This window comes from Pagrus pagrus (assembly GCF_965226575.1).
Source record: "Pagrus pagrus genome assembly, chromosome: 6".
NCBI lineage: Eukaryota > Metazoa > Chordata > Actinopteri > Spariformes > Sparidae > Pagrus > Pagrus pagrus.
In genome coordinates this window covers 22,039,174-22,066,039 of record NC_140190.1, presented here as the reverse complement: position 1 = coordinate 22,066,039, position 26,866 = coordinate 22,039,174, and the positions used below count along the sequence as shown (strand labels likewise).

Here is a 26,866-nt window from a genome sequence, read left to right as displayed (position 1 = left end):
GTATGGAGCCATTTTAAGTTTTTGTTTCTGTTGTTCACCATCCACTCCAGTTGTTTCAGAGAATGCTGCAACACTGTTTTGCTGTGAGAAATGTTTTGGGGACTGCAAAACTTCATCGAGCTTTCCATCAGTATTGAGGGTGAGTAGATGATGACTGAATTTTAATATTTGGGTGAACTTATCCTTTAATGTGGCAAGTGTTGTTAAGCACTCTGAGTGGTCCGACAGAGCAAAAATTCGCTTTGTAAACACAATTCTCTTCCCCATTTACCATTCAGTTTCATCATGGTTAAAACCTGGAGAGTTAGCCATGTGTCTCTGTTAATCAGCACTTGTGGACGAGACAGTCTCCAGATATAGATGTGGGAGAAAATGTTAAAATGCTTTCCTTCCTAAGCTAAAAGGAAAATGTTAGGGTGAAACTTATGCTCACCCCAAACCTTATTGAATTTCTGAGACCGTGTATATTTCCATTGACAGAAACATTTAATCTGACCCCAAACCACTACAATACGTCAGCCTGCCAGTCTCATAACCATGAGCTTTAACCTGATGTATCATGGCAGCCACAGCGCTCCTGGTTCCACATGAGGAGGTCCAGGCCTGGTGAGGAAAACTCTACTCACACTGAGTCTGAATAGGCTCAGAGAAGGTTGTCATGTAGAGCCACAGGGTGTGAGTGTGTGTGAGTGTATTGAGAGTAATGCGATATCTTAAGTAACCCAGACATCTGTCATACTTGATTACACTGATTAGAGTCTTCATCCATCTCACCCCACAGGGGCTCTGCCACATCTGAGCAGCTTCTCCATGAAATCAGCTGAACCATATTGCAACCGTAATTTGAGCTACTCAGATTTATGCTTTGGGGAGAATTGGCAACAATTAAAAGTTCTATTTTAGAGTCGGCTGCATCAGATGAGTTTGAAATCTAAAACAGATGAACATATTGTTATTGCTTCTTGTTTTGCTTTTTTAAGTACAGTATCGATCAAACCACTGTTGGTTTGTGCTAGAGGCTGTTTTGGGGGTTAAAACTGATGGCACAAAGGAAGTATACATGTTTTGGGTTTTTCATATTTAGTATCATATGTGCACGGACTGTTTATTTGATGGTCCAATCATACGCCAGATTCTGCACAAGGGGGGTTCTGTATTTTTAAGATAAGAAAAACTTTATTGATCCATTTGCACCCCTAATTGTAATACACAAATGGTATGTAGTAATATGAAAAAGCATAAAAATATAGAAATATAAATGTATAAATGAAGTAGTTAAAACTAGCTCATCTTTTACCTGTACTACAATAACATGCTACTTTCATGTATCAATATTAACAATATAATAAAGCATATTGTCCTTATTGATGTAAATGTTTAATATTAATTTTGTATATAGAGAGGAGTGACATACAAGAAAAAATGAGATCATTGAAATTAAAAAGCAGCACTGATGTTGGCATTATATTGTATGTTGCTGTTCATGACTTTAACTTGTAAAGGAGTGTTTTTATTGTGTTGTATCAGTGCTTTGACTGAAGTGCTCACTGCACAGCTCAAACAGGAGAGGTGTTTTATTTTGGTAGTTCACATTCCTCAAATGCTGCATGTTCCTGCGCGTGTTTTATTTTGAAAGCCGCACCGGAAGCGGAGTGATGTCACTGTTTGTGGTTGACGCTGTGGGGTCTCCTCTCACTCTGCGGCTGCTGGTCGCTGTCATCATGCAGGTGGAATCTGCGCAATGTAGCTCAGTTTGAGGATCTCCAGGCGGACACACCAGCCTCCACCGGCCTGCAGCGATCACACACCGGACTCTGGAGGAACCGACAACACGCCACGGGGAATAAAAAGAGATGAAAAGAAGATTTTTCCTCTTTTAAAGCTTTGAGTTTGTTTAGAAATACGGGCTCAGTCGCTTTGCCAACAGATGATAAAACAGCTAAAAGACTGTTTCCTCTGAGCATCATGCTGCTGTGATAACAACACGCTGCTGTGTTGGTGCTGTCAGATTGTTTTCCTCTCCTGGCGCAGTCTAACTCAGCTGGAGGCGCATAGGATGCCATACAGTCCTATAGGAAGTGACTCTCACAGCTTGACAGGCAACACTTTCCTCGAAAAGCGAAGGACGTAAAAGATTTTTTTTCGGTTTCCACATTACAGACGCGATGGATGAAGGCACCGCCAGCGAGACCATCCCAGATCTGAAAGACATAGAGGTGAAGATTGGCCGGAAGACCCCCGAGGGTTTGCTCAGGTGGATGCGGGAAGATGCGTCTTCTCTCCGGGGAGACGCCAAGCTGAGCGCCGCGCACGACACCGGCAAGGAGACGGGGAGGAAGAGTTTGGATGAAAAGATCAGGAAATTGAAGGTGGAGATGGTAAGTGTGTGTGTGTGTGTGTGTGTGTGTGTGTGTGTGTGTGTGTGAGCGTGCGCCGCGCGCGCGGGTGGTGGCACAAGCTGTTGGACGTGTGGCAGGCTCTTGTTTTCCAGGATCTCATTCGCTGAAGTCACCACAGTATTGAGAGATCACACTGATGCCTCACTAAGGTTGAGATTTGCTGCTCCAGTGGTTTAACATCTGTCAGCACATCAGTTCATCATGACTCAGGGATGCTTGAAAACTGTATGTGCAGGACAGTCATATAATTGTAGCTACAAACCCTGAAAGTGTACATTGATGAAAAACAATACAATACCAGCTAACATCAGGATTAATTATAAAATAGTAAAATAATGAAAAATGATAATAAAAATATATACTATGTGTTTTTGATATGAGTGACTTAGTCTGAGTAATCACTGAACAAATGCAGCTGATGGAGAACAAATGCTTATGTTTTTTGGGACATCCTCAAGTCTCTCTTCCTGACTCATACTGGACTTTTGATGCCGATACTGATATCGGTATTAAGAAGTTTTGAGAAACAAACAATCTTGATGCCTCTTACCTCTTGAATTACAACAAAGATACAAGCTGAGCAGGACGTTACAGTGAAGAATCCACTTGTCTGTGCTCTCTGGTGGACAAATTATGTGATGGTGAAACTCGTATTGTCTCAATCCGTAGTTTGGCATTTCTGTACTGCATTTTCTTGTCACTGATTGGCCGACATATACGGTATACTGTAAAGTTTTTTCGTAAAATGTCCAAAAAATCTTCTTTTCCAAAGTCATAATGCATTTCCAAGAATTTTTGGCTCTGCTTCTTGTGACATTGTCATTGCATGCACTCATGCACTTCCCTTTGTTAGGAAGTATCTTGGACTGGTAACAGTTGTTCAGCTTCCATTTATTTCACAAACCAGTGTTTGACAGATGTTAATATTCATTTGTGTTGCCAGGTAATACAATTTGTCAACGTATCAGTTCATCAGGACTAAGACACAGCTGATATTCAAGCTAGTTTATAGTTTATATGTTAACACATGACTTTGACAGTTTGATAAAAAGATTGATACCATTCTTATGTCTGTACGGTAAAAATGTAGCTAAAGCCAGCAGTAGTGTAGCCTAGCTTGGCATACAGAGTGTAAACATGTGGAAACAGCTAGCTTGTCTCTGTTGAAAGGTAATAAAAACTCCATGCCACCCTCTCTATGGCTCACTAATGAACTTGAAATATTTTGTTTGTTCAATCTTGTTTGTGAAAAAAGAGCAAGTTGTGGTTTCACATGGGGTGCCAGACTACTTCTTGGCCCGGAAGCAGTGATTTCCTGGAGGCTTTTCGTCACCGTGACGTTGCCAGGCAACCAGCAGAGACTGAGTGGCACAGGGTGGTATCAATCTTCTCATCTGACTCCTGGCAAGAAAGTGAATAAGCATATTTTCTCACATTGGCACACCATAGTACCAATACAAAAGGCTAAATTATAAAGCGTATGTCTTTACTTGCAATTAGTGTCTAAATTTACTAACAGATATATACTGCACGGAGAGAATTACTGAATGATGATATGAAGATTTGAATGAGTTTGCCACTAAATAAATGTTACTGTATGAAACAGATCAGTAATATTTGTCATTTGAATCGTCTCGAGTGATACAAGTCTCTTCATACTCAGTCAGTGACTGAGCTGCTCCTCACCATGCCAACAGCTGCAGATGTCTGTGGTTGCTAGGGAATGAGTTGACCACCAAAGGCCTGTCGAAATGTGGCGAATTCATTCATCCATCTATTTTCAGGTGCCTAATCACACAATTCATACTGTGTAAATTTGTAGTTTTCGTAACTTTTCATATCTCTATACTTGCTTGGACTTTGCGGTGATGTATGGGGACATCATCCCTCTGAAACAGGACTGTTTTTGTTTCTCACATATTAAATGATTATCACATGTCGGAGTTTACGAACTGCAATCCATTGTTTTCTTTTGTGCAGCCAAGTCTGTTCTCTGTTTTGACAGCCGATTATTTCCCGTTGCGCCGTGGTCTTTTTGTTGAATTAAACAAATATCTCTCAGTCTTCTTGTTTACATGGACCCCACCTCCTCCAAACAGTCGAGGTCTGGAGCAATAATAATGCTCTGCTCTACAGTTTTTTTCCCTTCTATGATCATGTATATCCCTGCATTCCTGTGGTTGTGACAAAGAGCAAATCTAGCGCCTGCCACTAAACGCCCAAACAAAGCAAGCTGTCGTATGAGACAGTTGCTCCAAAACACATTGGAAACATCCAAAAGACATTATCAGTTTGTTAGAAATGGAAACATTTCACTCCAGGATTGTAGAAACAAGAGCTCATGATGCTGGCAGCTCTGATGCACTTTAGAAGTCTGGAGTGTCCTAAAGAGGAAATCACGCTCTCCTCACTCTAACTGAACACTTCCTGAAGAAACATTATCAGCCGTACTTTTATGAGCCTATAAATACTATTCGGCTCTCTTGATACTTGCCAGTATCTTGCATCCAGATGGTGCTTGTATGCGTGATTTAGTTCAGAGTACCACTTTGAAATGAGTCTGCCCTAATGTGATGACACAATGATCCATAATACACATAGATGTTGTATGTGTCAGCATATTAAAGGGGAATTCCAGTATTTTTAAACTTGGGTCCTGTATTGCATGTTTATGTGCCTAGGCTGGCAGCCACGACACGGTTGCAATGGCTGCAACATAACCTTTTGGGGCAATCCCAACCATCACAGTAACGTCCTTTAAAAGTGCTTGTTTTTACTGACAGGCTGAGGTTGAGTGTTTCCCACACATACAGTTTACTTGGGCGGACCACCCAGGTAGCCACCAAAGTATATTTGGCGACCTGTTAAAGTATTTTATAGGTTGCTTTAAAAAAAAAAAACATTTGTAGCTGTATACTATTCGGGTATTTGTTCAATGAGTAGGTATTCAGTTTTCAGTTTTGGGTTTTGGATATTCGTATTTTTTGCTTTTTTTGGCTAAATTTATGCTATCAGTAAAGGCGAACTGCAACATAGCTGTAATCATATCTTGTTTCATCGCACTGGATTGCAAACATGCATAAAACACTAAACCTTTGAATTTTTTTTTTTTTTTTCAATAATAAATAACAATGGAAACCAATAATCCACAGCAGAATCCTTAAAAATTAATGCATTCATCCATCCATCTCAGTTGCGAACAGAGAAATGTCCTTCACAGGTCATGCTCAGTACTTCCTCCTCCCCCAACACTGATTATTTACTACCAAAGCTCCAGCAGAGGTATTAGGGACAGCCCTAGTAAACTCAACAATTCTCTGTCCAACTCTCACACCTTGTTTGCACTGTTGTCTTCTTGCAACAACTCACCTCTCGAGAGATTTGAGAGTGAGACTTCTCCTTGACTGAGCGCTGTGTTTCTGATTACCAAATGGATCTTATTATTTAACAAAAAGGTCTATTTCCATAGGAATCGTTTCAGTAATGATGTCTGACACATAAAATGGCAACCTCAGCCTGCCAGTGGCAAAAACAAGCACTTTTAGTGAAGTCAGAGTTGCCCCAAAGGGTTACATGATACAGTTTGAAAAATGGTGAGGACCCAAACACAAGACGCACAAAGGCAGGCAGGTTGAAAACGAAAAGTGAGCTTTAAAGAGGTCATATTATGCAAATTTTGAGGTTCATACTTTAATTTGGGGGTCCTAGTAGAAAAGGTTTACATACATTAATTTTCAAAAAACACATTATTTTTCTCATATGGTGCATTGCTGCAGCGCCCCTTTACACACTATATTGTTAAAAGCTCCATTTAAGCTACGGAGTGAGACATCTCGCCTCTGTTCAAACTTTGATGAGAGTTGCACATGCACATTACTTAACGGGCAGGATGTAGCCAATCAGAGGTCGAGTAGGGCGGGTCATGCCAAGCAAGGTAGTGTGATTGAAAATAACACGCTACATTTGGTATCCATGGCTGTACATTCGTATATATTTTATGATATATTTTTAAATATAAATCTGTTACATAATGACGCACATAAGTTATGGAAGTAAAGGCTCGACTCAAAACCAGGCGATTCAGGCAGTGCAGGAGCAGTGTTTTCTGTTTTATATTATATTGCAGCCATTGCAGTTGTTTCCACCTCACTTAAATGATTCGTCAAGGATTTGCCTTCAGCCCACTTTCACCCACTAACAATACAATGGTACAGGTCTAACAACAGCTCGACATGTTTAAGTAATGGCTAAATAAAATGAAATAGCAGGTAAGAAGAAGAAATATATCTCAATATGATATAGTGGCATTAAATCAGACGATTATTAAGTCCCTAAAGCTTCACATAAACCCATTAATTTTTATAGGGATTATGTAAACTACAGTAATAGGCAAAATGGGAACATATAGAGAAATTAACTGTGTTAACCCCCAGACACTGATGACAGCCAGTTCATAAGTGTTTAGTTGGCCAAAGCACTCAGTTTGGATTCACAAAGCATCCAGAGAGTTATTATAAATCACTTTTGAGCAGAGGGTCAGACTGATCTGTTAGCAGTTTTACCCGTTAATCAGGTCTGCTGCAGAGGGAGAAGTGATAAAGACCCACTAACTGGAGGGGAGTGAAACGTCCAGCACAGAGCCGGGCTGCTCCTCTCTCTGTGTGTGTGTGTGTGTGTGTGTGTGTGTGTGTGTGTGTGTGTGCGTGTCTTCCATTCATCATGAGAGTGGTGTAGTATAATGGGAGTGCAGAAGAAGAGCTCTGAGCGCTGCACTTTCATCAGAAATCTGCTTACTAAGATGTGCAGAGTGTCTACAGAGTAATGCTAAATGCAAAGCTCACAAGTGCACACACTCGTGCACGTGAACTTGATCTGGTCCCTGGATGGGTTTTTTCCCTCACTGTTTTCTGATGCTGAACACTTTCTGTCATGCTGATAAGCTCATAAGACCCCCCCCCACACACATACACACACACAGACACAGCATGTTAAGTAGTCGGCTAATATCTGCCACTTTTTCTCACTTTTTCTGTGTGAGTGTGTCTGTTTGCTCTTATGCTCCGCAGTCATCTGTTATATACTGTATCTGTAGCCGCACAGCATGGTGATGGTGGGCTGCATCATCTGTCTGCTGTGAGATCAACAAGTGTGTGTGTGGGCCATGTTGTCGCTGTGTCACCACCACTAATGAAATGTCTCTCTGCTTCTTGTAAACTGTCAGGAGAGTCAAGATGTTATCCTGCATTCTTGATACAGTACAGTATACAGTACAGCGTATGTTAGACTGGAACAAACACACAACATTTATCACATTCATCAGTTACAATGTGAAAAATAAGGCAGATGCTGTATAACGACACTCTGTTTGTATGTCTAGTTAATTGGAGTTTCTGACCATAAGCAATGCTCTGGAGCGATTCTTTGTTGAGCGATTGTTTGTTGAGTGAAGTGCAGATTTGTTTGGGCTTGTGATGATGAGAAACATGCTGCTCGAAACACGTCAAGTGTGACTTAACATTTCCATTGGTCACACTGTAACACCTGATATTCAGCAGGTCAGATTTAAAACATTTATAAAATATTTTTTAACAAGCAAGACGACAAAAAACAAAACAAATCCACAAACACCTTCACAAGTTCTACACATACAGTAAAGCCAGTTTCCCTGTAAGACCGGAGAAAACATAATATAATATAATCTTAACATTCAGTTTAAACTTTCTTCTTTAAACATCTGCACTTTGTAACTTAAAAATAAATGTTGGCTATTATTGAGTGCACCTAGTTAGTTATTATCTATAAGTCTGCCAGTTGTTTTCATTTTGTTTAGTGAGTTGTTTCATTTATTACCCTTTCAAAAAAATATTTTTCTGTCTGTGGAAATAAAGTTTCCACAGTTTTCCACAGTAAAACAAAGACGGCCACAACATTACAGCAATTACCGTCAAAGACAGACATTTAACAACAAAGTGCGTCACAGCATCACAAAGAATGTCCGGGCATGTGAAGGCTGCAAATGGCCCGTCCTTTCCCTGTTTCTCGGGTCTCACAAAGCAGCGACATACTTTGTTGTTGTTGACCCACAATCTTGCTAGAAATATTAACAATCTTACCAAGTTTGTTCATGATAAATCAATTAAGCGTTCAGCCCAAAAAACCCAAAGGCTCTTCATTTGCTTCAAAAAATGAAACGCAAAAAGCAAAGAACCAGCAAATATTCAACAAAGTTTGAGAAGCTGGAACCAGACAATATTCAGCATTTCTGCTTCAGAAATAGCTGAAACATTTTAATTGATTATCAGAAATTTTGCTAATGAAATTTCTTGGATTATGTGTCAGAGTAATTGGAAGGAGTAGATCTAGAAAGATGACTGACACGTATAGAAAGTGTACTTAATCAGTGAAAACGCTTTAAGCGATCATCTGATATCTGGCTTTAGGCTGTCTGCTAACATACACCCTGCATACTGTATATACACACTCTCTCAATGCTTATGTCTCGGTTTGGCAGAGAGTATTTCTACAGCCCTGCGAGCTGAAAGCAGTTAAATGTTGTTATTAATGATTTTTACTGTTGCTGTTCATCTCTGTGGGAGCAGTTTTACAGCTTCTGTCTTTTGTCTCCGGCTGTCTAATAGAGGACATGACTGATCTAAACAGACTCACTGAATACAGAGACACTCCTTTAAAGCCACATGAGGCTGGCAGTCAGCCACACACACACACACACACACACACACACACACACTAAAGCTCTTTGTATAGCTTTTTATACATGCATTTTTTCAGCACCTGTATTTCAGCTATCAAAGGGAGACATGCAGGGTGAATGCTGTGTTTTTGCTCGGGTGATGTGATTTTTCTTTTTTTCTCCATGGCTGCCTCTCTGTCTCTGTCTCTGTAGCTTTTCCCTGTCGCTCTCTATCTCTGTCCTCCACCTCTGGGCAGATGAATGACAGTGCAAAGTCAGCTTCGAGCGCAGAGCAGAGCTGTAGGGAATCAAAATCTAGTCTATTTAATCTCTTGCTCTTCTTTCTCTGTCTGGCTGCTGGCTTCCTCCTCAAAGACAGTCACAAGAGGATTTTGTCTAATTTAATCATTGCCAAGTGACCTGAGCTCCTTAATTCATCCATTAAATTTTGTTTTCAACCCCGTCTCTGAGAAACTATCTTTATGTAGTACTGATTTGTTTTCTAAATATGTTTTAACGGGAGCCCTAATTGCTGAATTTATTCCCAGGTTTTTAGTGTGATGTGGGAATAGGTTCAGGCAACAAAAGCCCTTTGGTTAAGGTTAGGGAAAGTCAAGTGACTTCTACACACACATCAGGACCACAGCATTGTGTCAGTGCTAGAAGAAAGGTCTGACCTACACCAATTCTCCTTCTGTTACAGGGGGAAAACGCTTGGGCTTTTTCTATTTCTTTTAACTAATCACAAGCAGCGGTTCCCCTGCAAGATAGTGTTGAGGGGGACTTGTTTCACCCGCTGGGAGGAGAGCCCTGGCATTTAAATGACTCAATCCTTGCGAAAGAAGGGAAGAACTGCTAGCTTGTTTAGGCTCGTACCGCCAGCGACCAGGTTAGAGTTAAAATAACCTGCTATTTTCAGTATGTAGGTTGCTGGCTCAGAGGTTGTAGTTTCCCGTAGTAGATTTTGAACACAGTAACACACAGACAGCAGAAGGGAGGAGAATGCCACCTAAAATAGGCCATAGGTGGAAATCACACCGGGGACAAGGTGGTCCGAACCCCCCCTTCCTGGCAGAAACAGAGAGCTGTCCCCCTCACTAGTTTTAAATAATATGAATAATATGCATTCCAAACACTTGTGCTAATAAAAGAGCTCAAGAGTATTTCTCTTCATGACTCACAGTGGTTTTGTCCACTGCCTACCAACCTGCACCTACACACATAATCCTGCCCTCATCTTAACCGGGTGCTGTCAGTGCCTAAAAATAACCACAAAAATGTAGTTGCTACAAGTATATATGGAGGGAAATACGATATGATAAAGAATGTCTTTCGTCTGGCATTATAGTTCTTTGAAAATAGATTATTTTTTTCAGAGACAGGGTTGTTTGTTTACTATGGTGCACTTCCCCTCATCTCTTCTTTTGATGCGTGTAACTCACTATTGATTGAACTGAATCTGACTTCTCAGCTTTCATATCAACTGGAGGATCAAGATCCCTCGCTCGCACCACAGGGAAACCATCACAACAACAATGACATATTCCCTTTTTCTTCTTACATTGGGATATGTTGTCTCTCATGTGTTGTCACTCCATTTCCTTCATGAGAAACTTTTTTTTAGCTTCTTTGCGGGAAGTACTTTGATAGTTGAAGAAGTCAAGTGGAAAAATGAGTGCCAGATGTAAAGCTGCTACTACAAAAATGCAGCAGAATACTTTCCGGGCAGTATTTTAGTCTTGTGAAACATTTGTTTTCATTTGGTTCGCAATAAAATCCTGCATGATTGCCATCTAATAGTACATGTCTGCAGCGTAGTCTGAACAGAAGAAACGGAACAGAAAAGAGGGACAAAGATGATACAGAAGGGAATAAAAAACAAGATGGAACGATACTTTGATACGTCAAAAACAGGAACACAGAAGAGGAAATGTAACAAGGATGAGTGGCTGTTTGACAGAGCGCTCAGACAGATGGAGCAGTTGGTGGTTTACGGGGAGACATGGCCGGCCTTCTGCTGTCTATGGAGACTGTAGGGACCCTGCAAGGTCGCCTGAGTTAGCTCGGGAAGGTGAAACGACAGACAGTGACACCAGGGGACATGATGGAGAGAGAGAGAGACTGTGCAGATAGAGACGGGTGTTTATTTTGCTGGTGTGTGAGAGAAGGAGTGTGTGTTCGTGCCATCCCTGCTGGCAGTGATTCAGCAGTCTGCTCGGTAGCTCTGTGACATTGGGAGGCTGTTGTAGCCACATGGGAGAGTCTGCGTCACGGATCGAGCTTCAGCTGTGAATTTGTTACAACAATGACTGAATATCTGTGTTAAGACACTCTGTGAGTGATTGAAAATGCATTCTCACACATCCCAAAAGAAGAGAAAGTGATTCTGGGGCACCTTGTGGCTTAATTTTGCATTTTGATGAGGGAGGCCTGCTCTACAGTGACATCTGAAATGAAACCTAATGGATACATTTTGTTTTATTACAAGTTGTGTTTTTCCTGGTAATTTGTGGCGATAACAGCGCACTCACCAAAATAATTGATGAGTTCACTGCAACCATGGACAAAGACAGACGGAGCAAGAAGGACGGGCGGTCATCCAAGACTGGTTGTAAACAAGCCAATGATATCATACTATTATTATTATTACAGATTAGAGTGATGGTCAAAGCTACAACAATAAGACCTGAGTTGTCAATCTGTAAAGATACAGATTTAGAATTATGAAAAGTGTTATTTGTAAATATGTGTTGTTTTTCATAACTTCCTGGAAATATGCGAGAAAGGCTGCCAAGCCAACATTCATAAGAGTGACACCACTGGACATTTTTAATGAGACCACTGAACAATTTCCAGCCATGATTGTGGCAACAAAAACTAGCTATGTTTGACAGGAACTCAGGACATGATGTTTTCCTGTACCTAACCAAGTGTTTTTTGTGTCTAATACTAACCCGAGCATAAGCGCAGCCTTGTAGAGAAATAGAAAATTATTCTGGCAGTTGAGTTGGGTTCATGGTACAAACAAGTGATCCAACATACTGCACCACAAGTTACTCTGTCACAGTATCCACATTTTGATGGAAAAAATGTTTCCGAAAGTGTCCAAGGAAAACCTCAATCTGGCAGAAAAGTCCAACAAAATATCTACTGTAAACTATCCAACTACCGGTGTGACGCTGTTTAAGGAACTTGTAATGTGTTTGGGAGTCCAAACTGGTCTCACTGGTTCTTTCTACTTTCAAAGAGGTAGAAATAGGTCAAAATTAAATCTCTATTTCAGTGCTGAAGGCTTTTCCTGCAGCTCAGCTCTGATACATTATGATTCCATCTGCTCCAGGTACATGCATGGACACATACAGTATACAGTGAGAATCACAGCTGATTATTTCCATAGTTTTTTTAATTAAATTAACCGATTGCTTAGTTCATTGAATGTGAAACATAATGGAAAGAGTGATGTCTTTAAGTTTGATGAATTTGATGAATAGACTAATTTCCTTGACCAAGATGTATTGTATTTTTAGTAGAATGAAAAATTACTAATAAAACTCCTCCTAACCAAGTGAAATGTCACTCAATCAGCAGGTTTATGGCAAATAAAGACTGATATTTATCTGAATATTGTTTGCAGTGCACACACACACACACACACACACACACACACACACACACACACACACACACACACACACACACACACACACTCTCACACACACACACACACACACACACACACACACACACACAGTTTTGTACCTCATATAAAAGGCAGGAAGATGATCTTTCCAGAATCCTATGGATCAGCCAGACGTCGCTTGGCCTCGTGCCTGAGTTGGAAAACTGAAATCTGTTGGCTGAACACCGATGGCACAAAAATGATAAAAGATGATTAATGGTGTTTCAGTCCTCCAGGCTGCTTAGCTCTTGATGTTCGCTCACTCATCCTGACTGATCTCACATGGAAACCTCTTGACCCCGGTTTGGCCTTTTCCATCTGGCTGAGTCCACACTATAATGAGCACGTTTGACTTCATCGCTTAATTAGAGGCTATTATAAATCTGGAAATAATGGAAATAATGGAGATGAAAGAATTTCCTCCAGGAACAACAACATTACACACAATGTACGACACAGTTGTCATGCAAACAGATGTCACTGACGGCACTAAGTCAGGCATGTAGGCATTTTGGATTGAATGGCACGATTTGCATGTTTATTCAGCTACAGAATGTGTAATCGTCTTTGTCTTTTACTATCACAATAACTGATTTTAAGAATAAAAGAAAGTATACTGTTAATTAAACCACAAGAAACACTAGTCTTGCATTTTAGATAGTAAAAGGAAATAATCTGGCTTTTTTGTTACATTGCCACTTGTTATTTTATTTTATGTTTTTATTTTATTATTTATTTATCGACTTGGGAACTGTATTACAGTGTCATTAACTATGTGTACTCTACAGTACAACAGGGGGAACGCATCCTGACAGCTTGGAGTATTGCTGTCAGATACTGTTCCCCCTCTGTTCAATATGAAAGGAGGCTCACACATCTTTCAAATTCACACTGCTGACTTATTTCCCGACAACAGACAAGTCCTGTGATTTTCAGGCTGATATCCTTAAATTTGACCATTTACAACAGGGGGAACGCATCCTGACAGCTATTGCTGTCAGATACTGTTTTTCTCTGTTCAATATGAAAGGAGGCTCACACATCTTTCAAATTCAAACTGCTGACTTATTTCCCCACAACAGACAAGTCCTGTGATTTTCAGGCTGATATCTTTAAATTTGACCATTTACAACAGGGGGAACGCATCCTGACAGCTTGTAGTATTGCTGTCAGATACTGTTTTTCTCTGTTCAATATGAAAGGAGGCTCACACATCTTTCAAATTCAAACTGCTGACTTATTTCCCCACAACAGACAAGTCCTGTGATTTTCAGGCTGATATCTTTAAATTTGACCATTTACAACAGGGGGAACGCATCCTGACAGCTTGGAGTATTGCTGTCAGATACTGTTCCCCCTCTGTTCAATATGAAAGGAGGCTCACACATCTTTCAAATTCACACTGCTGACTTATTTCCCCACAACAGACAAGTCCTGTGATTTTCAGGCTGATATCTTTAAATTTGGCCATTTACAACAGGGGGAACGCATCCTGACAGCTATTGCTGTCAGATACTGTTTTTCTCTGTTCAATATGAAAGGAGGCTCACACATCTTTCAAATTCACACTGCTGACTTATTTCCCCACAACAGACAAGTCCTGTGATTTTCAGGCTGATATCTTTAAATTTGGCCATTTACAACAGGGGGAACGCATCCTGACAGCTATTGCTGTCAGATACTGTTTTTCTCTGTTCAATATGAAAGGAGGCTCACACATCTTTCAAATTCACACTGCTGAATTATTTCCCCACAACAGACAAGTCCTGTGATTTTCAGGCTGATATCTTTAAATTTGACCATTTACAACAGGGGGAACGCATCCTGACAGCTATTGCTGTCAGATACTGTTCCCCCTCTGTTCAATATGAAAGGAGGCTCACACATCTTTCAAATTCACACTGCTGACTTATTTCCCCACAACAGACAAGTCCTGTGATTTTCAGGCTGATATCTTTAAATTTGACCATTTACAACAGGGGGAACGCAACCTGACAGCTTGGAGTATTGCTGTCAGATACTGTTCCCCCTCTGTTCAATATGAAAGGAGGCTCACACATCTTTCAAATTCATACTGCTGACTTCTTTCCCCACATCAGACAAGTCCTGTGATTTTCAGGCTGATATCTTTAAATTTGACCATTTACAACAGGGGGAACGCATCCTGACAGCTATTGCTGTCAGATACTGTTTTTCTCTGTTCAATATGAAAGGAGGCTCACACATCTTTCAAATTCAAACTGCTGACTTATTTCCCCACAACAGACAAGTCCTGTGATTTTCAGGCTGATATCTTTAAATTTGACCATTTACAACAGGGGGAACGCATCCTGACAGCTTGGAGTATTGCTGTCAGATACTGTTCCCCCTCTGTTCAATATGAAAGGCTGCTCACACATCTTTCAAATTCAAACTGCTGACTTATTTCCCCACAACAGACAAGTCCTGTGATTTTCAGGCTGATATCTTTAAATTTGGCCATTTACAACAGGGGGAACGCATCCTGACAGCTTGGAGTATTGCTGTCAGATACTGTTCCCCCTCTGTTCAATATGAAAGGAGGCCCACACATCTTTCAAATTCACACTGCTGACTTATTTCCCCACAACAGACAAGTCCTGTGATTTTCAGGCTGATATCTTTAAATTTGGCCATTTACAACAGGGGGAACGCATCCTGACAGCTATTGCTGTCAGATACTGTTTTTCTCTGTTCAATATGAAAGGAGGCTCACACATCTTTCAAATTCATACTGCTGACTTCTTTCCCCACATCAGACAAGTCCTGTGATTTTCAGGCTGATATCTTTAAATTTGACCATTTACAACAGGGGGAACGCATCCTGACAGCTTGGAGTATTGCTGTCAGATACTGTTCCCCCTCTGTTCAATATGAAAGGAGGCTCACACATCTTTCAAATTCACACTGCTGACTTATTTCCAACAGACAAGTCCTGTGATTTTCAGGCTGATATCTTTAAATTTGACCATTTACAACAGGGGGAACGCATCCTGACAGCTATTGCTGTCAGATACTGCTCCCCCTCTGTTCAATATGAAAGGAGGCTCACACATCTTTCAAATTCACACTGCGGACTTCTTTCCCCACAACAGACAAGTCCTGTGATTTTCAGGCTGATATCTTAAAATTTGACCATTTACAGTATATGCCAGGATATATCTTTAAGAAATCTGGGGATGCAGCTAATGATTAGTCCGGCGCTTATTTTCTTGAACAGCTGATCAATAAAGGGTCTTTAAAATGTCATAAAAATTTTAAAAATGCTCATCAGAATTTCTTAATCCACAATAAAACTCAACGATATACAGTTTAATATCATATAAAACAAAAAAGCAACAAATCCTCACCATTGAGATGCTGGAACAAAGAAAAATGACTAAAGCATTTAATCATTTATCAAGTGAGTTACTGCTTAGTTGTAGGTTTACTAAAAAACAACATAATATTATATACTGTAGTAGTAGTCAGTCTACAGGTTATAGTGGATACAAATAGTTTTGGTTTGGGATATTTTTAGGATACACATCCGTCTTAAATGTTTTTTCTGAATAGAATATGAAGCGGAGTGAATTTAGTGGAGGTATGTTGTCAGCAGCACAGACTGTTATAGCGCTCAGCTTCGTTAGCATTGTGCCACCTCAGCGCTGACAGGCATGGAGCTACTTTTACTGCCACCCTCATTAAGCGCTCGGTCTCTGCCAGCTGAAAGACCTCAAACCTCAAACCTGAACCCCACCCCGAATGTCTGACTGTGCCCCAGAACGTCAGCGAGTTCACAGGCACACACGGACAGAACGCTGTGGTTCTTCAGTTCCTCTTCTTCGTGTGCCGACTCCTTCCTGCAACCATGCGATGTGTGCTAAAAGTGTGTTTTAATGTACAGCAAAGGTGGATGGATGGGATGAATGAGCAGATAGAGATTACCATAGTATGACTGACTCCCGTGTATCTAATAAGGGAAATCTGGATACAGCACCAGAGGCAGAGCCCTGTTCATCCAGAGACTACAGTTCACTAAAGCACATGTTAGCATTGTAGTCTGAAAAACTGGGTTTCAGCCTCGTGGGTACTCTTCTCCCAGTGAGTACAAAAAGTTGGTCACCACAGCTTAACCATCTGTGTATTTTTGGATGAAGACTTGGCATTTGGTCAGAATGAAAGTCATGCTGGTTCAGGTTTGTGTAACAGTTGGGGTTTGGCTTGTGGTGGGTATGGTTTAGGTTTGAGTAATCCTCGAGGGACTTAATCTGAATCCTCTAAAGTCACATAAACAAGCAATTGAAATGCTTCGAGGCAATCAGACTGAGTGACAGTGTTGCATCCAATGATGTAGGTCCACATTGCAATCAGCTGTGATGACAGTTGAATAGAATAGTTGGCAGTAAATAACAGGAGCCAAACCATACGTTCTCAACATGAAGATGCAGTTTTATCTAAATAGATGGCTCCCAACCTTTGTGAAATGAAGCGCCTGGTGAGCCGTCATCAAAGGTTATGACCTGAATGTGGACATTTCTTCCCTGATTCTATCATTTGAAGGATTTTTAGAGGCGTAAAGAGTAAAAAAATCATGTGACTTCTCTGTTTTATCTTGGGACCCTTTGGGGGCTTCAAACCCACAGTTTGGAAACCACTCATCTAAATCACCCATCCACAGTATGACGGTTTAACCACAGTGGGCCGGATAATGAGAGAAATGAGGAGAAGACAGTGAATTGGAGACGACTAAATGAGCTCAAGTAGTTTGACCCCACAGCCAGCAGTACTCTGTTCTCGTCTGTACATACACAGTGTTTCCTTTGCTGATGGAAGAATGTCAGATTCTTAAGCACACTGACAAGGAGAGTTTTTGTTTTGTTGAGTTTTTTAACAGAAAACCACACTGACTAAATCTACAATGACACATTATTGGCTCACTGAACTGGAGAAATAATCCATCAATACTAACATTATTCAGGAGCAGGAGATAAATTGGTTGGCAGGCGGGGAGGATCAATACATTCCTCTCCACTGTTGTATTGACATAACCTAAAGGGATGTAAGGACCCAGTATAGGAAATAAGGGAGGTATACAAAGACACCAGGAGGTCAGAGGGCAAAGGTCGTAAGGTCCCTGCACCTCCATATAACATTGGTAGAACTGCTACATGTGCAGTTTGTCACCATATATATTCCACTTTTGCTGTAACATTTAAGCAGAGGTGGAAAGTAACAAGGTACAAATACTTTCTTGGTATTTCCCCCCCACTGACTTTGATGATGGCATGCACTTGACCACTCTCATCATTCTTTTCACACATATTTTTAGGCTTATACCATCATTTGGAATGAAAAAAAATAGTATTAAACTCGAAACAAATGCAAAATAGAGGTATTTTCCACGTGGTCTCAGACTTTCTGACCCGACTGGATATTATATATAATTGTGCATGAAACCTGATGATTATGTGAGACATAAGACACAAACATCACACGATAATATAAACTGTTTATAAACTATGTAATTCTGAACCCAGAAAACAAAGCTACAGACAGAGACAGACTGAGGCACTGACAGTCTGTGGGCCACAGAGACAGAAAAGTAATAAAGAAAAAAAATATTACGTGGTGGAAATGGAGATACTGAAAGACGAGAGAAAGAGACTGGTTATCTGCAGAGAGGGGTGGATATCATGAGGCCAGGCTTTGAATGTTGCTGCCATATATCACCTCTTGGCCGTGCGCTGCACCGCAGACCTCTGCTAATGTCTTCTGGGGAGGAATTTTCCATGACTGCAACTGTCTTTTTCCTCTTATTCATCATTTCTACTCCCCCCGACACACTGACAGATCACATTAGAAGACAGCAGCGCTGTTATTTCTGATCGATTATTATTTTTTGTATTATACCAGATGACATCATGATCATTTATAGGACATTTAGACTTTTTAAAGATTTTTTTGTCTGACTTAATGCGTCATACTTCACAGTGTATATAATTTCCATCCCTCATTGGCTTCTCCTGCAGAGTTAGTTTGGTCAAATTTCCCTGTTAACACTTCTTTAAAAGCTTTATCCACCACCTACAGAACGCTTCTCTAAACCTTCTTCTCCCTCTTTTACCAATTTGTGCCTCTTTCTGTTTTATTTCCATCTCTGAGCTTTTTCCCCTCTACCGTTACCTTGTATGTTTCCACATTGGTTGCAGCAAACACTCGACTCGCCAGCTTTTGTTATACTTTACTTCCAATTATGGTAATCTGCAAAGGTTTAATAGCATTATAATGGTGTTTGCACTTGTGTGTGGAGCCAAACCTGAATGCTTAAAATAAATATCTGCAGAGTCCTGGTGGTTCTCCAGCTCACAGCTTGTCTGCCTCTCATATAAAACATTTTTTATCCATTACAAACTGCAAACTACAAAACTTTATTGTCTCTTTTTAATTTCATCCATATCTTTTGTCCGCAGGCTCACTTGCGCTCGGTGGACGTGAAGATCTTGCAGCAGTTGCTGGCCGTCCATGAAGGCATCGAGGCGGTAAAATGGCTGCTGGAGGAGCGCAGCACACTGACGAGCCGCTGCAGCAGCCTGACCAGCAGCCAGTACAGCCTGGGCGAGGGCCCCGACACCTCCTGGAGAGGCTCCTGGAGCAGCCTGCAGGACCCGAACGACAAGCTGGACAACATCTCCATCGGCAGCTACCTGGACACGCTGGCGGATGACATGGATGAGTACTGCCCCTCCAGCTCGGAGTCGGTCATCTGCTCCACCACGCCGCTGGTCTCAGAGGCTACTGCTGGGGGCAGGACAGGGGGAGGCCTCGGGGCCACGGTCACAGCAGCCGGGACAGGGGTGAGGTCTGTTAGTGGGGTTCGGGCTGGGGCAAATGAAAATGGAACTGGGATTAGAAATGGGACGGAGGCGAAAGGTGGACCAGGGACTGTGCTTACCAGTGCTATCACTGGAAATGGCATTACTGGGACTGGGACTGGGACTGGGAAACCAGCTATTCCTGTCAGCTCTCCCCAAACCAAGTCTGAGAGCCCGAAGCAAGACGCTCCAGTCTGGTCCAAGGCTCCAGAGGCGGGTAAAGGAAGCCCAGTTTCTAAGGGCAACACCCAGGCACAATCTGTCAAGGCTAACGGCGTCCTGGAGAAGCCAACCATGAAAAAAGGAAGCCCGACCCGCAACGGCCTCAGCGAGAAACTGGGAACCAACCAGAGCCCCAAACTCAAACCTTACAAAAACGGAAAGATCGACTTGGATACTTGCAAAATGAACGGCAAAATGCATCTGGAGTACGACGCGCACTGGCGCTGGGTGCAGTCGCAAGAAGATGTGACGTTTTTGTAAGAAGGATAATAAGAGAGGGGGATGAAGCCTCTCATGTTACAGAGATCAGATCACTGAAGGACAGAAGAAGAGCGAACTGCTGTTTGTAAATGCACATAGTGAGGCTTTCCTTGTTGAATGACACTGGGTTTGAAAGACAGAGTTTGTCCTGTTGTTCCCTCCTGTGACTGCACTAACTTTCTATTAAACATTGATGTCAGTACTAAGGTGGATGCACATTACAGGATTTTGACCATATTTAGCCAAACTGGGCTGCCTCAAACAAACTTAGGAAAATCAATTTTAAAATCCTGTGTCATTGTTTTTCTCAGGGTCTTTCTTGGCATTCCCTGATTTTTTCCTCTTCTCTCTTCTTTTCTGTCCTTTTCTGTTCAGAAGCACAGTGGGATGATCTGCCAGAGAGCTGAAACACGATTTCAGATTGACTGTCACTGAACATCAGCCAATGTAAATGAGAAGATTTAAATTATAATTTGATCTTTTAATGCGGAAAAATAAATATGAACGCCAATCCCTCTACTTACACTTATCTATGATTAAAACCTAGAGGCACAATAACATTTTTGGACCCCCATTAAAGAATATCGCTCTGGGATCTAATTATTTACTCTATTCATACTGTGGTGGGTCTACAATCAACACCACCTTTAACTCCACCACTAGCAGCACTGATAGAGCTGTTCTGATTCATTGAAGTTAGTAGAAGAACAATGTTTCCCCTATAAACCCACAAATGAACCCTTTCATGCATGGATTATTAAATCATAATATCTTTGCCAATAATTTTTTTTCAATATTCTGTAAGGAGTCGCATCAGCGCCCACCGCAGTGGACACCGTGGATTAACGGTATAAAAAGTGATTCAGAAGAAATTGTTAAATCTTTTAATTATAGAAAACCAGACAGTTAAACAAATAACTAAATAAATAGATGCAAGAAATACTTTAATCCAGATTTTGGTCAACTCCAGTGAACATTATGCGCAAAAGGGTAACGACTGGGCCTATATTTAAATACAATTTGAGTCTGTATACACCAACAGTCTTTCTAGGCCACAACCCCCAGGTTCAGGTGTAAGATTCCTATTGGTGGATTACCGTTATGAAAGGGTCTTTTGTTCCTCGAGATCTGTTTGGCTTCCTGAGGAAGGCTTGATGCCGTGTTTTTAAGGTCTAACATGACCATGCCATGTCAAAGAAGGCATTTTAATAGTTTTAAAGACAGTTTCTTATCCAGAGACACTGTCCAAAGAGCACCTCTGACAAACTGAAGATGAGCCCAGGAAGTGATACTACCATTTCATTTTTCATTTTTTAGAAAATTTGAAAGATATTAAATATTGCTGTTAAATTAAACTATTCAATTGTAAATAATATCATTTCAATTAAAATATAAGGGCACGTCTAAATAGGCAGAGTATATCCTTTGGCCGTAACATCCACCGTGGACAGATGTATTTTCAATCAAAGGGAAAAAAAGATACAAGAAAAATCTTTCTAAAACCTGGATGAAAGTATTTTTGACACCCTATGTAGTTAAAAAGAACTGTTTATCAGAAAAGAAGAATAAAATGATGTAACAGTTACTCCAGAGGTACTTGCTGCGTCTCCTCATCCTCCTGCCATTTTGAATGTGTGATGTCATATCTCAAAATGACAAACAGGTACAAAGAAAATAATCAAATGTAAATGTGGACAAGGCTTTGGGCTGGTTGGGGCATGGTACTCCAGCTTAAATGGTTAAAAATTGCTCCCAAATGTCTGTCCGTTGTTGCATGTACCATGCATGAAAGGGTTAAACTGATTGTATAAACAGATGTGGTTATAAGGTTACAGACAGTATTACTTTACTAAGTATTGAAAAAAAGTTAAACATAAGTATTAAGCACCATTTGATGGGATCTGTGAACGTGTCCCCAAGCTCGTAGTTAACTTGAACAAAAAGTAGAGGATATGAAAATAGAAGATGGAGCACCACAGCTAGTAAACGTTTCCCTCATTGAGAAATAATGTACCACTGTTAGTATTTGTGTCTTTGTGGAGCTAATAACCAACCATCTGCAATATTGTATATTCACTGAATCGCAATACAGCTGCTCTGTGCATCAGGTACTAGATGTGACTGGTCTGTAGGCAAATATTGAATATGGCTGAATTTTCTTTCTGTTTGAAGCGTTCTGGTATCCTGTGTTTATAAGCAGATGTCGTGCCTGATCGGTGTAAACCTGAACTACATATGCCTGTTTCCCTCCTGAGATGACTGCACTGTTGTTATGATAATCTGAGGTTTTTTGACTGACTTTGTTATTTTTGCCTCCTCCGGGCCTCTGCTTGCGTGTACAAATTGGCTCGACCAAAAGGCTGTGTGCTCTCGCTGTGTGAGTGTCGACTGGTAAATGTGTTACGCTGGCTGGGTGGATATTGCATGCCCTGTGCTGAGAGCTTTATTGGTTAAATCGTGAGAAATGCGTGGAAGACTTAACACAATCAGAGAAGAAAAGCAATATTTCTGAAGCCTTTCTAGTGGCTTACATAAGCAGCCTCTTCTCATCAAATGAAATCAAATATTATCGTCTGTTCTTCAGGAGTTTCCACGGCTACTGACAGAGAGCGAGGATGTGTGTTTGTGTGTGTGAGAGACATCCAAGGTTTGGATAAGACTAGACGAGACCCAGTGGTTTTTGAGAGTTTTCAGCTCATTCATCAGTGTTACAACATCTTCTAGCAGTTCGTCATGTTAATGCTGTCGGGACAGTGCAACACATTTGATAAACGGAGGGAAACATATTACATAATCAGCTCATAGCTGTATACGTACAGTATAAAAAACAGTATCAAAAAAGCTCCTCTTAAAAGTTGGGTTTTACACCCCGTCCTTCATTTTATGACCTTCCGAACAGGCTGATGTTTGAGTCAAGGTGTGTTATATTTGTGCTCCGTACCCCTTAAATTGTTGCATGGCTCAAATTATGGTTTTGATACTGCCAGCAATGCCAGGTTTTCAATGCGTATGGACTCATTTCAGTCAGCACCAAAAATGTATAACCAAGGTTCAGTACCCAGCCCTGTCCCTTTGCATCCTGAAAGTCCTGACCTAGCTTTTCATACATTTCATGCACTGTAACAAGAACATTTAAATCATTTTTTGAACCGCCAAATTGACGACTCGCGATCTAACGAGGGAAATCTCGGCACAGATTGGATCTACAGATCTCGGAGGTGGAGCCCTGTTAATTCCTATGAAAGCTGCTCAGTGAGCATGAAGCCAAAAAAGCTCGACTTCCCGAATATAGAATTACCCAGATCTTCCACATTATTGGCCCAACAAGTTGGCTAATTTCCGATTTACTTAACTTTAATTTCCGGCTAACTTGAATAGAGACAAACAGGCCTGTTGTGTTTGGGAGAGGCGTTAGGCGAACTGTCGATGGCTCTTTCACATCATGTACAGTAGTAAAGAGTTAACTTCTTGTTAACTGCTACTGCTTGCACTGACACGTAGTGCATCTAGTTATTGAAACATGTCAACTTTCTATCATCTTCAATCAACTCACTTTTTGCTAGATCTCCCTGACAAGCAATGCAAACTTTTTTGGCAGCTACAGTGAGATGTTCAACTCAGCACCTCCATTTGTTTGAGCCACTAAAGTGTTTCCTCTCGCCTCCTCCTGCCTTTTCTTTTCATCCCTCTTTCCACCACCACACTGGTTCGGTGGAAATGTTCAGTCCGTGCCAACGCACACATCATGCACACACAATGCCCTCTTGCTGGAGACAGCACCATAAAGCCGGCACCACAGAAACAGCGACTGTTGGCCAGTCCTGGAGCCAGGAGAGGAAAACTGTGCTCAGACTGGACCTTGAACTCTTGTACGAGTTGGAACATTTTAAAAATCTGTCCCGGTGATCTCCTTCCCCTCTAAATCTCTTTAAATAACATCTATCCATCGTTGGATAAGTATTTCACCCATGGTATATCATCCAGCCACCGTATATAGACATGAAGTCATTTGAAACCTCCATCCCTTTTTGACATGTGTGTTGGCTGTAAAGCAACCTTGCATGCCAAAGAGACTGTCTGCTCCGCTAGTTTGTGGTTTTCTTTCCAAATTAGACGAGCCATATGGGGGGAAAAACTAGATTTCAGAGCAGGGAACAAACCTGTAAAACACATTACATCCAGCTATAGTGTGTCTCTGAAGCCATGCTGTAGCCCGAGATGCTGTAATGTGTTTTCACTGAGAATGTCCAGTTTAAAATAGGTACGTGTACATTGTTTTAAACCACTCGCTGGCAGAGTTTTAATGGGAATGTAGGTGCCAGGAGAAATGGCTGGTGGCCTGATTGTTTTTGAAAGAGGGGTACTAACTCCTCTGTGCGTGGATAAGAATGGACGTGTCAGTAACTGGCACACTTGTGGAAAAAACCCTTCAGTCGAAGATGAAAGCTTCTCCTCACTTTCCAGATTTTTTTTGAAGGTATGGAGGGAGACACAGCAGGCTTGCTCCTTTAAGTCCTTCTGTTTCTCTCCTTTTATAAAGTCCAGGATTTATCAGATGCCCAGTGCGTGATGTGTTTGCCTTGGCTCCAGGTGCCAGGCACCCTCCAGCTATTCTGGGCACAAGACAAACAGTATGATTACATAGACGAGTGGATATCCACATGGTTCCCATGACAATGAGCGCGAGTAGGCTTCAGCTCTTGTGGCTGCATAAAACATGTTTAGTGCAGTGCCAGTGGTCGTATAGCAGTACTGTTTGAGTGATGGCAGGATGAGATGAAGGAGATGACAGAGTACTGGTGATGCATTTCAACAGAGCCGGAACAATAACCATTAGAATAACACCTTCAGAGATGGCTTGTAGTGAATCCTGGAAGAAAAAGGGCTTCAGATGACTTATGACACTTGTGACTACAGTTTTGATTATTAAAATCTTTTTATTAATGGCATATTATCATTTACAACAGCAGATGTGATACAGAAAGTTAGAAAGTTAGAAATTCATGATCATTAATGGATGGATCACAAACATTTAACTGCATTATTACCAAACATAAATACAAAGAAAAAACACCAGCCGGTGGGATCTTCTTCTTCTTCTTCTGAAAATCACTCTACTTAATGCTTACAACTGAGCTAAAAGCATGGGTTCAGTTTATAAACTTTTATTGAGGGTGCTTTATTTGAAAGTGGCAACCATTTCATCATGCAAAATCTGATATCGCTGTGATGCAACTGACCAATCGAGTATTTGTAATGTCACAGCTTAGCGACTCGGTGGGACCTGAAAATTACACACATTCCTAATTACACGTGTTAGATGTTGTGAAGGGTCCATTTTAAGTCAAACCACAATGATTTCCTAAACCCAACCAAGTCATATTGTTGCCTGAACTGAACCAAATATCGACAGAAAACTGAACAGAAACAGAAAATGATAATTGAAATTAGTGTAGAAGTAAAACATGTACAAACTCCACTCAGCCAGAACAAGTTGCTGAAAAGTTAATGATAGTCCTTGAGCAACATTGATTCTTATGTTCTAGGAACAACACCAACACGGCGATATAAACCTTTTCATTATAGTCTGGCAAGCCCGAGCATGGACATTTCATTTTTACAATTAGATAACAGTCAAACACTTTGAACACATCTCTGGAACAATTGCACATATTTATTGTCCATATGCTGTAAAAACTGTACTCCAGATGCTGCTTGCAGAAACGTACATGTCCAACATTTATTCTGGTGATTTGGTTGATTAATAATAATAATAATAATAATAATACATTTTATATATAAGCGCCTTTCAGGTCACCATAATAACACTTTACAAAGTGAACAAAAACAATCAATGCATTAAAAAGACAGTAATAAAACAATTTTAATCGCTCTCTTTAAACTTTTCTGCGCCATTAAGAGCTCAAAACACACTTCATCTTATTTAATAACGATTCTAAAGGGAGGAATTAATCCTGTGTAAAATTTCAAGCCTCCGACAGTACACAGGTTAGCCACCCTCTCTGTAAACCACCTGAAATTCTGTCGAGAGCCCTTCTTCTTGCAAGTTTTGGCCATTTTTTAAAATCTAAAAGACTGGTTGTGTGTCCCTGGAGGCTGAATAGTGGGATAAACAGTGAGCACACAGCGTGCAGCTAAAAGGAAGCTTCCACCCCCGGTGCCCTGCTGTTTCCTTCCTTCCTCTTGTACATACACAAACACACACGAGCACAACTTACCCCGGGACTGATGTTGGTCTCTAGGTACCTGACAGCTCCTCAAAGAGGCCGTTAAGCATTTCCTCTCCTTGAATCGTATTTATACTTTATCCCTGTGTGTGTGTTTTGTTCACATCCCAAACTGCTCAAAGAAATGGAAGTGAATTGAAATAAACCCCGCTGAGTGCACACTGCGCTCTGAGGCCGGTCCAACACTCAACTTAGGCAACACAAAGCCGAGAGGATGTAAAGATAAAGGCCACAGAGACCGACTGCAGTTCACTGGATCAGTCCAATCAATATCCCGCTTGAGTGAGTGGAATTGTTTTATTTCCATGGTACGATGCATTTATTTTATTATTTTGTTATGCAATGTGTCCGGAGAAAAAAAGATGATATTTTTTTTCTTTGTGAAGTGGAAAAGTTCAACAAATAAGTGATTATGTTCATTAATGTGGAGAATTATATTATGCAGTATGTAAATTATACAAGCTTATCCAATGATTAAAGATATTTTAAATCTT

The 26,866-nt window shown here is 40.9% G+C and overlaps 1 protein-coding gene across 1 annotated transcript; it reads left to right on the top strand.

Moving 5' to 3' along the window:
• The first annotated feature begins 1,679 nt into the window (after positions 1-1,679).
• On the top strand, positions 1,680-26,866 carry lurap1 (leucine rich adaptor protein 1). The gene is made up of 2 exons (XM_084355951.1): positions 1,680-2,378; positions 19,240-26,866. Exons 1-2 carry the CDS (start codon positions 2,166-2,168, stop codon positions 20,122-20,124), a joined length of 1,098 nt encoding a protein of 365 aa, XP_084212077.1. The 5' UTR covers positions 1,680-2,165; the 3' UTR covers positions 20,125-26,866.

Coding starts and splice junctions, on each gene's coding strand:
- lurap1 (XM_084355951.1), top strand. CDS start 2,166: ATGGATGAAGGCACCGCCAGCGAGACCATCCCAGATCTGAAAGACATA. Junction 2,379..19,239: donor GGAAATTGAAGGTGGAGATG/GTAAGTGTGTGT, acceptor TTTTGTCCGCAG/GCTCACTTGCGCTCGGTGGA.